Below are 12846 nucleotides of genomic sequence, written 5' to 3'. Positions count from 1 at the left end.
AATAAGCAATTAACTGTCATAAAAACCTGATTATAGCATAAATTGTATAACTGTATTTTATGGATCTTAATAAATATAGATTTAACATGTAGGCATTATTACCATGTATTAACAATAAAATAAATATTCCTAGTAGACTATAAACAAATGTAAATAGTAATGTGAACAGAACAAAAGTAATTTGTAAAAATCTATTTATTTATAATAAATTATATTGAAAGCATCAAAGTATTAATATTTATATATGATATAGTCTGATTATAGACCCGGGGCAGACATGGTGTCTTATATGACTCCATGTAGACTCGGAGTCCACTTGGAGTGCACTCCAAGTTTACCTGGAGTCCAAACGGAGTGCACTGCAAGTCCAAACGGAGTGCACTCGGAGTGCACTTGGGTGTAACCTTTAGTCTACACTCAACTGTATATGATACAAACTTTCATGGGGTAGCTGAAATTGCCTTCAAACCGCTCTGTCATTGGAAAATGTCTGCTCTGGGGTAATAATTGAATGCTTTCAATTTAAGATAACCATTTATGACCTAATAAGTGTGCCTGTCCTAATAAGGGCGCCCCTACCTTATTTCACAAAGAAAAAAATCTTTGACTGAGTGTCAAACTGGTGTTCAAAAGTAATAATCCATGTGAAATGTTTTGAAACTTTATGTGTTCAATTTTCTTCACCCAATTAAGTCATTGGAACAGAAGTTTTCACCACGTTTTGTCTATTCAGTGATACAGTACAAAGTGTGGCCGAAACTAATGCTAAACACACATACAAATTACTCATCAATTACTGTCATATGTATTTGAAGATCATGTAAAGGACTTAATTCATGTTGTCAACTCATTTTTTTTAAGAACAGAAAAGACAGTGTAAATCAATTATTAGGTAAAAGAAAACGATGTCTGAAATGATCTGGGAAATCACCTGTGTCTATTAATAGAACACAAAAGAGTTCCATTTGAACATATAATGTAAATAGTGGAACACACATTCTCTGTTCTAACAGCTAGCATGGTTTACAAGTTTACAGGAATATTCAATGACATTTTAGCTTAACTTATGATAATGAATAGATATCTTCATCTGGAATATTTTTATGACTGAATATTTTACCATTTCCACAGCCTTGGGTATTCTGCCATAAGGTATAGTCTGTTTCATAAAACTTCAGAATAACGAAAATTAATAAGGTCTCCCCCAGTGTCAATTACCCGCACCCTGTGCCCTTATTAGGTCATATACGGTAAACGGCACAATTGATTCTAAGTAAAAATTCACTTATTTGTGTTACACTGAACAATACATTTTGCAACAGTTTCATATCTTTCCATGGATTGATTTTGAATTTTAAATGTATTTAAACTAATCCATTGTATCTTTCATATTTTTCCAGGACTACTACAATTTCCGAACTTTTCTGCCACCTATAGAACCGCCAGCACCTACGTATGCTTACGACAGCTCGCCCACCTTCTCCCGACGCTCAAACAAACCTGAGATCCCAATTCCCAAAACTTTCACCACCAGGAAGGGAGCCCTCCTGCTGTTTTCTGAAGATCTTGCCCAAAAGAACCCTGTTGTACCTGTTGTAAGGCGAAATAATTATCACAGCCTTGATGAGACCAAATTCTCTTCCCTCACGCCTGACGAGGATGGTGACCTCAAGACTGTGGATGACCTTGCCAAGTCTATTCTTCTCTATGGCAACCAGGTAATAAGGTGTAGTGATTTGATCAATCAATGTTGTATGAGATAATGTTGTAGTTGCTATAAGTTGGTCATCTACTTAATATATGAGTTTGGTAAATATTTTTGTGAAATTGTCTGATTTTGGTGTCGCGCTATTAGTTGTTACGGAATATGAATGTCACTGTCTGAGAGGTGCAGCAGTCAATGTTAAGAGCTTGACATGGATCAATCATGCCTGATTCTAGTGTCTGTTTGACTATGATGTCTGATTCAAGTATTCTGTTTGACTGATGTCTGATTCAAGTGTCTGTTTGACTTCAATGCCTGAGTTAAGTGTGTGTATTCAGTGTATAAAGGTGCTTGTTTAACTAGACCAAACACTTTTTTCAAGAAGTATGAAGTAAATAATATCAACATTGTCAAACTTGTTGAGCTGAATCAAAGCACACAGTAACTTGATGCTCAATGTAAATACCTGTCCAAAACCCAAAGACTGGGTTACCCTATACCTGTCTACAGACACCAGTCACAGACTGGGTTACCTTATACCTGTCTACAGACACCAGTCACAGACTGGGTTACCCTATACCTGTGTACAGACACCAGTCAGTGACTGGGTTACCCTATACCTGTCTACAGACACCAGTCATATACTGGGTTACCCTATACCTGTCTACAGACACCAGTCATATACTGAGTTACCCTACACCTGTCTACAGACACCAGTCACAGCCTGGGTTACCCTATACCTGTCTACAGACACCAGTCACAGCCTGGGTTACCCTATACCTGTGTACAGACACCAGTCACAGACTGGGTTACCCTATACCTGTCTACAGACACCTCTCACAGCCTGGGTTACCCTAAACCTGTGTACAGACACCAGTCACAGACTGGGTTACCCTATACCTGTCTACAGACACCAGTCACTGACTGGGCTACCCTATACCTGTCTACAGACACCAGTCACAGACTGGGTTTCCCTATACCTGTCTACAGACATCAGTCACAGACTGGGTTACCCTATACCTGCCTACAGACACCAGTCACTGACTGGCCTACCCTATACCTGTCTACAGACACCAGTCACAGACTGGGTTATCCTATACCTGTCTACAGACATCAGTCACAGACTGGGTTACCCTATACCTGTCTACAGACACCAGTCACAGACTGGGTTCCCCTATACCTGTGTACAGACACCAGTCACAGACTGGGTTACCCTATACCTGTCTACAGACACGAGTCATATACTGGGTTACCCTATACCTGTCTACAGACACCAGTCATATACTGAGTTACCCTATACCTGTCTACAGACACCAGTCACAGACTGGGTTACCCTATACCTGTCTACAGACACCAGTCACAGCCTGGGTTACCCTATACCTGTGTACAGACACCAGTCACAGACTGGGTAACCCTATACCTGTCTACAGACACCAGTCACAGACTGGGTTACCCTATACCTGTGTACAGACACCAGTCACAGACTGGGTTACCCTATACCTGTGTACAGACACCAGTCACAGACTGGGTTACCCTATACCTTTGTACAGACACCAGTCAGTGACTGGGCTACCCTATACCCGTCTACAGACACCAGTCACAGCCTGGGTTACCCTATACCTGTCTACAGACACCAGTCACAGACTGGGTTACCCTAGGTTACCCTATGCCTGTCTACAGACACCAGTCACAGCCTGGGTTACCCTAGGTTACCCTATGCCTGTCAACAGATACCAGTCACAGCCTGGGTTACCCTAGGTTACCCTATACCTGTGTACAGACACCAGTCACAGCCTGGGTTACCCTATACCTGTCTACAGACACCAGTCACAGACTGGGTTACCCTATACCTGTCTACAGACACCAGTCACAGACTGGGTTACCCTATACCTGTGTACAGACACCAGTCACAGACTGGGTTACCCTATACCTGTGTACAGACACCAGTCACAGACTGGGTTACCCTATACCTGTCTACAGACACCAGTCACAGACTGGGTTACCCTATACCTGTGTACAGACACCAGTCACAGACTGGGTTACCCTATACCTGTCTACAGACACCAGTCACAGACTGGGTTACCATATACCTGTGTACAGACACCAGTCACAGACTGGGTTACCCTATACCTGTCTACAGACACCAGTCACAGCCTGAGTTACCCTATACCTGTCTACAGACACCAGTCACAGACTGGGTTACACTATACCTGTCTACAGACACCAGTCACAGACTGGGTTACCCTAGGTTACCCTATGCCTGTCTACAGACACCAGTCACAGCCTGGGTTACCCTAGGTTACCCTATGCCTGTCAACAGATACCAGTCACAGCCTGGGTTACCCTAGGTTACCCTATACCTGTGTACAGACACCAGTCACAGCCTGGGTTACCCTATACCTGTCTACAGACACCAGTCACAGACTGGGTTATCCTATACCTGTGTACAGACACCAGTCACAGACTGGGTTACCCTATACCTGTGTACAGACACCAGTCACAGACTGGGTTACCCTATACCTGTGTACAGACACCAGTCACAGACTGGGTTACCCTATACCTGTGTACAGACACCAGTCACAGACTGGGTTACCCTATACCTGTGTACAGACACCAGTCACAGACTGGGTTACCCTATACCTGTGTACAGACACCAGTCACAGACTGGGTTACCCTATACCTGTGTACAGACACCAGTCACAGACTGGGTTACCCTATACCTGTGTACAGACACCAGTCAGTGACTGGGCTACCCTATACCCGTCTACAGACACCAGTCACAGCCTGGGTTACCCTATACCTGTCTACAGACACCAGTCACAGACTGGGTTACCCTAGGTTACCCTATGCCTGTCTACAGACACCAGTCACAGCCTGGGTTACCCTAGGTTACCCTATACCTGTGTACAGACACCAGTCACAGCCTGGGTTACCCTATACCTGTCTACAGACACCAGTCACAGACTGGGTTACCCTATACCTGTGTACAGACACCAGTCACAGACTGGGTTACCCTATACCTGTGTACAGACACCAGTCACAGACTGGGTTACCCTATACCTGTGTACAGACACCAGTCACAGACTGGGTTACCCTATACCTGTGTACAGACACCAGTCACAGACTGGGTTACCCTATACCTGTGTACAGACACCAGTCACAGACTGGGTTACCCTATACCTGTCTACAGACACCAGTCACAGCCTGAGTTACCCTATACCTGTCTACAGACACCAGTCACAGACTGGGTTACCCTATACCTGTCTACAGATACCAGTCACAGCCTGAGTTACCCTATACCTGTCTACAGACACCAGTCACAGACTGGGTTCCCCTATACCTGTCTACAGACACCAGTCACAGACTGGGTTACCCTATACCTGTGTACAGACACCAGTTACAGACTGGGTTACACTATACCTGTCTACAGACATCAGTCACAGACTGGGTTACCCTATGCCTGTCTACAGACATCAGTCACAGACTGGGTTACCCTAGGTTACCCTATACCTGTCTACAGACTACAGTTGCCTTGATGGAAAGGAATAAACTTTCCACTTTACCACTTCAAGTTGTGAGATCTGTTTGTTTGAAGATACCAGACTGATTTCTGATGGACTGAAATGTTGGGAAGTATTTCAGTCCAAGAATATAATAATTTTCCTGCAAAGTTCCACTCTCTTTTCAAAATCAATTCATAATACTGTAATAGACTTGTGTGTGTGTATGATTGTCAATATAACACTTTCATTTAAGAATTTCGGCTTATCAGTATTGAGTATGATTTCATATCTAGATCATGATGTAAACAATATGGCCATGTATTTCATAGCTGATATGAATGCCAATTGAATTAATACAGTAAACTTCAATGAAGATTGAAAGTATTTTTTTTTAATGTTAGCCTAATTAGCAGCAGTGTCAGTTTGATAGAAATTTAATAAAACCATATCTATATATAACTGAACTGTATGTGTTCAATACTATATTCTACTTTTCTTTGAACACACTGGCTATCAAAGTTGTATCTATTTTACAATGATAACCACTAACATGAGATGAAATTCAAAACATTCACAAAATATCTATTTCAGGATTCGCCCGATATAGATAGAGGTTTCATGAATATGAAATTTATACGAGGCCGTAAGAAAAAGGACTTATTTGACAGACAAATTAGACCGGGATTTTCTGCTAAACGTTATCTATCCTCCTGGACAAAGTCTTGGGATGATTCTGTCCTGGAGAAGGTCATTAGTAAGGGTAAGTGATGCTGATAGAAACAAGTTTTAGGTTTTCATGGCAGCATTTTCACTTTCACAGCTAGAAATTAATAGAGGAAAAATCAAAGCAGTTACAAAATCGGAAGAGCAATATTTAAAAATTCATTTGAGGAAAATAACCCCCAAAAAATCAAGCAAAGAGTTAAATTTTTTTTGAATTTTTTTTTATTTCATTTCTTTTAATTTATAATGATTTTGCAATTCTAGGCCTTTAATGTAAAAGGTTTTGTCGTATATGTTGAATTTTGATATTTAAATTCCTGGATAAGACTCTAGTTGATGGATGTTACAGGGTATCTCACTGAGAAGTCTCTGTTCTACTATAACCCTCTGATGCCACACCTCCAGCGACGTCTCAACGACGACATGTCACACTACCCCGTCCCTTACAAACTCATGCGGAGTATGTTGATGTCTCCTGGCAGCTTGTCTGGCTACACTTTCTATAGGGTCCGACCAGAGTCCTCAGAAACTATCCGTAAGTATAGGGTCCGACCAGAGTCCTCAGAAACTATCCGTAAGTATAGGGTCCGACCAGAGTCCTCAGAAACTATCCGTAAGTATAGGGTCCGACCAGAGTCCTCAGAAACTATCCGTAAGTATAGGGTCCGACCAGAGTCATCAGAAACTATCCGTAAGTATAGAGTATATGTGACCAGAGTCCTCAGAAACTATCCGTAAGTATAGGGTCCGACCAGAGTCCTCAGAAACTATCCGTAAGTATAGGGTCCGACCAGAGTCCTCAGAAACTATCCGTAAGTATAGGGTATATATGACCGGAGTCCTCAGAAACTATCCGTAAGTATAGGGTCCAACCAGAGTCCTCAGAAACTATCTGTAAGTATAGGGTCCGACCAGAGTCCTCAGAAACTATCCGTAAATATAGGGTCCGACCAGAGTCCTCAGAAACTATCCGTAAGTATAGGGTCCGACCAGAGTCCTCAGAAACTATCCGTAAGTATAGGGTCCAACCAGAGTCCTCAGAAACTATCCGTAAGTATAGGGTCCGACCAGAGTCCTCAGAAACTATCCGTAAGTATAGGGTCCGACCAGAGTCCTCAGAAACTATCCGTAAGTATAGGGTATATAGTGTAACGTCTGGTAGTTCTCCAGAAAAAACTTCCTAGAAAGTATGACTAGAATTGTCTGAAAGTATCATAATGAGTATACATTCAGAATGATTTATATAGTATAGTTAAATTCATAATACATGTAGTTCTTGTTTTGAGGTAAAACCAGTGAGGCACATATTGGTTAGTCAAATTTGTCTTTTTTTTTCAGGTGTAAAACAAGGTAAAATATCACTAATCAGTAGGTCTTTATAACTGCATGCATCTTTTGGATCAATTTGTGTGTTGAGTTGAATATAAATTGAGGTAATCAATGTTTACAAGTATGTTTATAAATTTGGGGAAAAAAAATTAGTTTTGATAAAAATCTATCATAATTAAATCTATAAGCTGCTTTGAATAATTCTTAAGCTAACCTTTCTGATTAATAAATTGTTTTATTTATGGCTTTGTTTAGACCTTATTAAACTTTACATCTATACTAGAGTTATCCCCCTTTCATAACAATTGAGATATGAACAACTTTACAGTATGAGCTACATGTACCACTGCATGGATTTATATTAACTGTTTTGAGTGATTTGCCAAACATAAATTCATTATCACATTTTTTATGAAAAGTACAAAACTATCCACATGTATAATACATTAGTTGTGGCTTGATATAATTATAGAGAAGATATTTTCATGTAACACAAGTTAGGACACATAAGAACTATAGTATCACTGGAGTTGATTGTATACCCTCCTATTGTATGGTCAGAATATTTCTGATTTATAATGTGTGGTTTCAGTGTAGAGTTGAACAGTATTTTTGTTATTTTCCTATTGAAGTAATTAGATTTTTCAAAAAACAATTTGCTGATTGAAAAAATCAAGTTTAAAAATAACATAAACTGTAATCATCACTTGTAGATTAAGACTTTTCTCGTTGGTTGCTTCACAGTGACACAAGAAGAAGTGGGAACAGCAGTTAGTCGAGGGGCTTCCATAAAAGTTATTAGCACAAAAGATGGCATTCAAAGGGAGGTAACCTATGCCAGTCTGGACCGGCATGCCAAGGAAGAGGTCCTCACCGACCTACTAGTCAAAAGTGCTGTCCACTACGCCATGAAAAAACAACAGGTCAGTAACGAACCAGCAACTGGTCATGACTGGACATCATTGTCATTTGAACTTTTATGAATATGATTCTGTTGTTTATTTTGAATCATGAAAATGCATAGCCTTAATTTGTAAAAAGATATCTTTCTTGATTCATTAACCATCAATTTTTAAACATCAATAGAGGAGTTTTTGGTTGTACTTTTTATGATTCTGTTTTCTTCATTCACTAATTTCATGAATTAAACACATATATATATATCTTCATTGTAAAGATTTACAATTTACTCCTGTATCTAAATATTCAAACAAACACAAACACATCACCAATCCACAGATTCAACACAACACAAAATTGTACTACAAATTGTACAAAATCTTGAAATAAAAAAAAACAACTCCTGTTCATAACTTATTGTGATTCTTTGGTAGGAGTACATGGACGGAACATATTACGCCAAAGGGAACAAGATTATCGAGGTGCCTGAATCTCCTGTCCCTAAGTTTGACATGCAGGATGCTGTGGAGGTAAGCTTCAGCTCTAACCAGACAATCAATATTGATTGTGATGGAGATCTCAAATGTTTCAAAAGAGATCTAACAAATATTAATCACGATTTATAAAAAACCTGTCACAAATCATATAATAACTTCCTGAAGAGGACTTGACTCAATCCTGTCATCTAGCTGTGAAAAGATGTGATCCTTCAGGAACTCATTGATGATTTTTATTAAAAGTTATCTGACAATAGAGGTACTGTCTTAAGAAAGGACTATGGTATAGCCTTGTAAATGAGCTGATCACTCATGACTAAGTCTGTCCCCCTAATTGTGCCTCAATTTTCTGTCCCCTTAATGGTGTATCATGTCTGTCTCCCTAATTGTGCCTCAATTGTCTGTCCCCCTAATTGGGCCTCAATTTTCTGTCCCCCAAACAGTCTGGTATGTCTGTCCCCCTAATTGTGCCTCAATTGTCTGTCCCCTTAATGGTGTATCATGTCTTTCTCCCTAATTGTGCCTCAATTGTCTGTCCCCTTAATGGTGTATCATGTCTTTCTCCCTAATTGTGCCTCAATTGTCTGTCCCCTTAATGGTGTATCATGTGTGTCCTCCTAATTAGGCCTCAATTGTCTGTCCCCTTAATGGTGTATCATGTCTTTCTCCCTAATTGTGCCTCAATTGTCTGTCCCCTTAATGGTGTATCATGTGTGTCCTCCTAATTGGGCCTCAATTGTCTGTCCCCTTAATGGTGTATCATGTCTGTCTCCCTAATTGGGCCTCAATTTTCTGTCCCTTTAATGGTGTATCATGTCTGTCCCCCTAACTGTACCTCAATTTTCTGTCCCCTAAATGGTGAATCATGTAGGTCTAGCTAATTGGGCCTCAATTGTCTATCCCCCAAACAGTCTGGTATGTCTGTCCCCCTAATTAGGCCTCAATTGTCTGTCCCCTTAATGGTGTATCATGTCTGTCTACCTAATTGGGCCTTATGTCTGTCCCCCTAATTGTGCCTCAATTTTCTGTCCCCTTAATGGTGTATCATATCTGTCCCCTCAATGGTGTATCATGTCTGCCCCCTCAATTGTGTATCATGTCTGTCTCCTCAATGGTGTATCATGTCTGTCTCCTCAATGGTGTATCATGTCTGTCTCCTCAATGGTGTATCATGTCTGTCCCCTCAATTGTGTATCATGTCTGTCTCCTCAATGGTGTATCATGTCTGTCTCCTCAATGGTGTATCATGTCTGTCCCCCTAATTGTACCTTATGTCTGTCCCTTATTTGGGTCTTGTGTCTGATATTACAGGGCTCCAGACTTATATCTGACAATACACCTATCAGATGAATGCTATCAGCAATTTTATTGATCGTTTGATCCTGATAAACTTGTGGAACGTCCAAGTTGACTGAAGTATAGGGTTTAGAATTAATCATGTGCGAAGTGAGATAAAATCGTATAAAAATACCTATCACAGACCGCTGATGTGTAGAAAGATACAATAATAATTCTTATTAATTTTCATATGGAATTAAGTGTAGTGTTTGTAGATTGGATGTTCCATTGACATTTTAATTAACTCTAATACCTTCAGTTGAGCTTTAATATTTGCTTTTTTAGTTCAATTTGTAGATTGATTGTCACTTAAGAAAAATACATGAAACATTTAATGTTGTATCAGTACTTTTGTAAAGTGTTTGCTTGTTGTGTATTGGACAGGCATTGTTTAGGACCAGAGTCTTATATCAGTTCTACTGTTTATGACCATAGCATTATGTAAGTTATACAGCTTAGGACCACTGTGAGTCTTATATCAGTCCTCCTGTATAGGACCACCGTTTTATATTAGTCCTTAGTATGGTCACTACCCTGATAAATAGATTTGGCTATAACAACAAACTTTGTCATGTGTACAGCAATATTGCCGAGAGAGTATTTTCATAATAAGACAGCTGGGGTGAATTGTCTATTTACTGTCTGTAAAATATAAACAGCAATACTACAGCATTGGTGTGACTGAAGTATTGGTAGAGGTATAAGCTTTGTGATGAACATACAGGTTATTTTCAGTGTCTGCTGACCATAGCTGAGGAACATTAATGCTGTATTAATGTACACAAGATGTACTCAAAATACCAGGTCAAAATCCTTAAAGTGGAACCCAGACTATAAAAGGAAATGGGCGGAGCCTAATTCAAAATGTCTCTCGTTTTTAGCTGTTTTCATCTCAGAGGAGATATTTTGTAAACTGTGCTAATTATCTTATTTAGTTAGGATGCACAGTTGGCATGCATGTTTATTATTTAATTATACAGAAATCTACTTCATTTCTTCATTAAAAGTAGCATTTTAAAGCAGATATACAGAAAATATTTTTGGTCCTTTATGTAGTAACACAAATAATTGTACAAGGACTCTTACTGACCACTGGCTTTGTATAGTACTTTAAATATTGCATGGGCAAGGATCCTTAATGTCTGTAATGGCACTGACAAGGTGAAGGGGCAAGGATCCTTAATGTCTGTCAATGTGGTGTCAGTATGGTGTCAATGTCACATGGTCTCTTTGTATAGTGTATTTAGGACAGCAGGAATCAGTTTCAGTTGAAGCATCCTGATCCTTAAAAAACATTTAGATTTACAATTTGTCCTAAAACTTCATTCTTGTTAGAGATTATAACCATGAACTAAACTTGTGTTACTTAATATTTTCACTATTTCTTTTTTTTGAAAACTCTTCCAGCGCCCCTGGATGGGGCTGATATTATAGGTATACTATGTTGTCCTATTATTTCATTCTCTCAATAAAATTGTGGAAAAGAAATGAAATGAGAGGGTATGGACTTAAACAGCTTCACTCAAATGTAGAGTAATGTCCCCTTGTTTATACCGTATGAAGCTGCTTCCCCCGTGAGAATGGGACCGGGGAGAAAGCCATCAGAAAAAAGTCCTGTTATATATGTCACCAACAATTCCAAATTTTACATCTCTCTGGTTCTAGGTGTCTCATTTATATAGAGTTATTGCCCTTTTTTGACATGGGCCAATTTTAGATAGATCTACATGGGTACTACTGTATATTTGTATACAGTTTCATTTGTAGTTTCCAATTTGTACAAAGTTGGTCTTGATATTTTTTCCCCTGACTTGAAATGTGTTTTTGCTATACATTCAGACTTTTTTTTCATTATTTTATTCTTGTATTTAAACTGCCTGTTTTCAGTTTTGGGTTTTGTAACTTGATTCAGTACCAAACAGTAATAAACCTTATCAGACACAATAGGTTCTTTGTAAGCAATAACAAAAGGTTTCTTTTAATTTTAGACTGAATGGGTTTTTATCCTTTTACTGAAATTTAACAAATTGATATTTGTTCTTAAGAATTTAATTAAGTTGTAGCTTTCAATTTGATTTTAAAATCAATTCCAACTGTAATATATTGTTTTTGTGCAAAAAAGAAAACGTCAATTATATACTGTAACAGTTGAGTCGACTTACAGCAGGAGTTAATGTTGTCTTATACCTGATACAGTCAGGTCTTCATTGTATGAACAGATTTCTATGGTGGCATGTCTCTGCCATAGAGTTGGCGACTAACGACTTAAAGATGTCAACATATTTCCGAGAAGATGTCAACATCATAAACAAATATGTCGATATATTTCGAAAAATGTATAAGCTTAATTTCCGAGATAATAACGCTGTGATAATTATCTAGGAAGTCGGAAACACGACTTTATATCTTACGATGGCATATTTCTGCCATCGACTTAGATAAGACCTAGATAATTATCATGCCAATATTATATCGGTAAGTAATATAAACTATTAAGTCAATATATTTTTCGGTTTATGTCAGCATATTTTTTTATGATGTTGACATCTTCTCAGAAATATGTCGACAAATTTTAGTCGTAAGCCGGCAACTCGATGGCAGAAATATGCCACCATAGATTAAAAATAACATCAAGTAATTACCTTGTTGTAAAAGGCATTGCAGAAGGCACAATGGTAACAGGTTCACAGGTCAGCACTAGGTGAGAGCTAGGGTTATTTCAACTGTGCATGAATTCATTGTGTAAATGTTAAGTAATGAAATTCTGGAATGCATGTATTACACCTAGTCATACAACTTGTTGAATCAATGAACAAAACAAACAATATGTAGAAAAGTACCTGTCCTTTAA

At 38.9% G+C, this 12846-nt stretch overlaps 1 protein-coding gene across 2 annotated transcripts in view; it reads left to right on the top strand.

Annotated features, from left to right (window-relative positions):
• LOC117318028 (trichohyalin-like) overlaps window positions 1–12846 on the top strand; it is a 109379-nt gene that overhangs the window by 8483 nt on the left and 88050 nt on the right. For both annotated transcript variants that reach the window (XM_033873029.1, XM_033873022.1), the window contains exons 2-6: window positions 1401–1718; window positions 5800–5968; window positions 6281–6466; window positions 8005–8183; window positions 8595–8690. In XM_033873029.1, coding sequence (XP_033728920.1) covers window positions 1401–1718; window positions 5800–5968; window positions 6281–6466; window positions 8005–8183; window positions 8595–8690 — 948 coding nt within the window. The remainder of the gene's footprint in view (window positions 1–1400; window positions 1719–5799; window positions 5969–6280; window positions 6467–8004; window positions 8184–8594; window positions 8691–12846) is intronic.

Source organism: Pecten maximus, chromosome 19, assembly GCF_902652985.1.
Source record: "Pecten maximus chromosome 19, xPecMax1.1, whole genome shotgun sequence".
NCBI lineage: Eukaryota > Metazoa > Mollusca > Bivalvia > Pectinida > Pectinidae > Pecten > Pecten maximus.
This window is presented reverse-complemented; position numbering and strand designations above follow the sequence as displayed.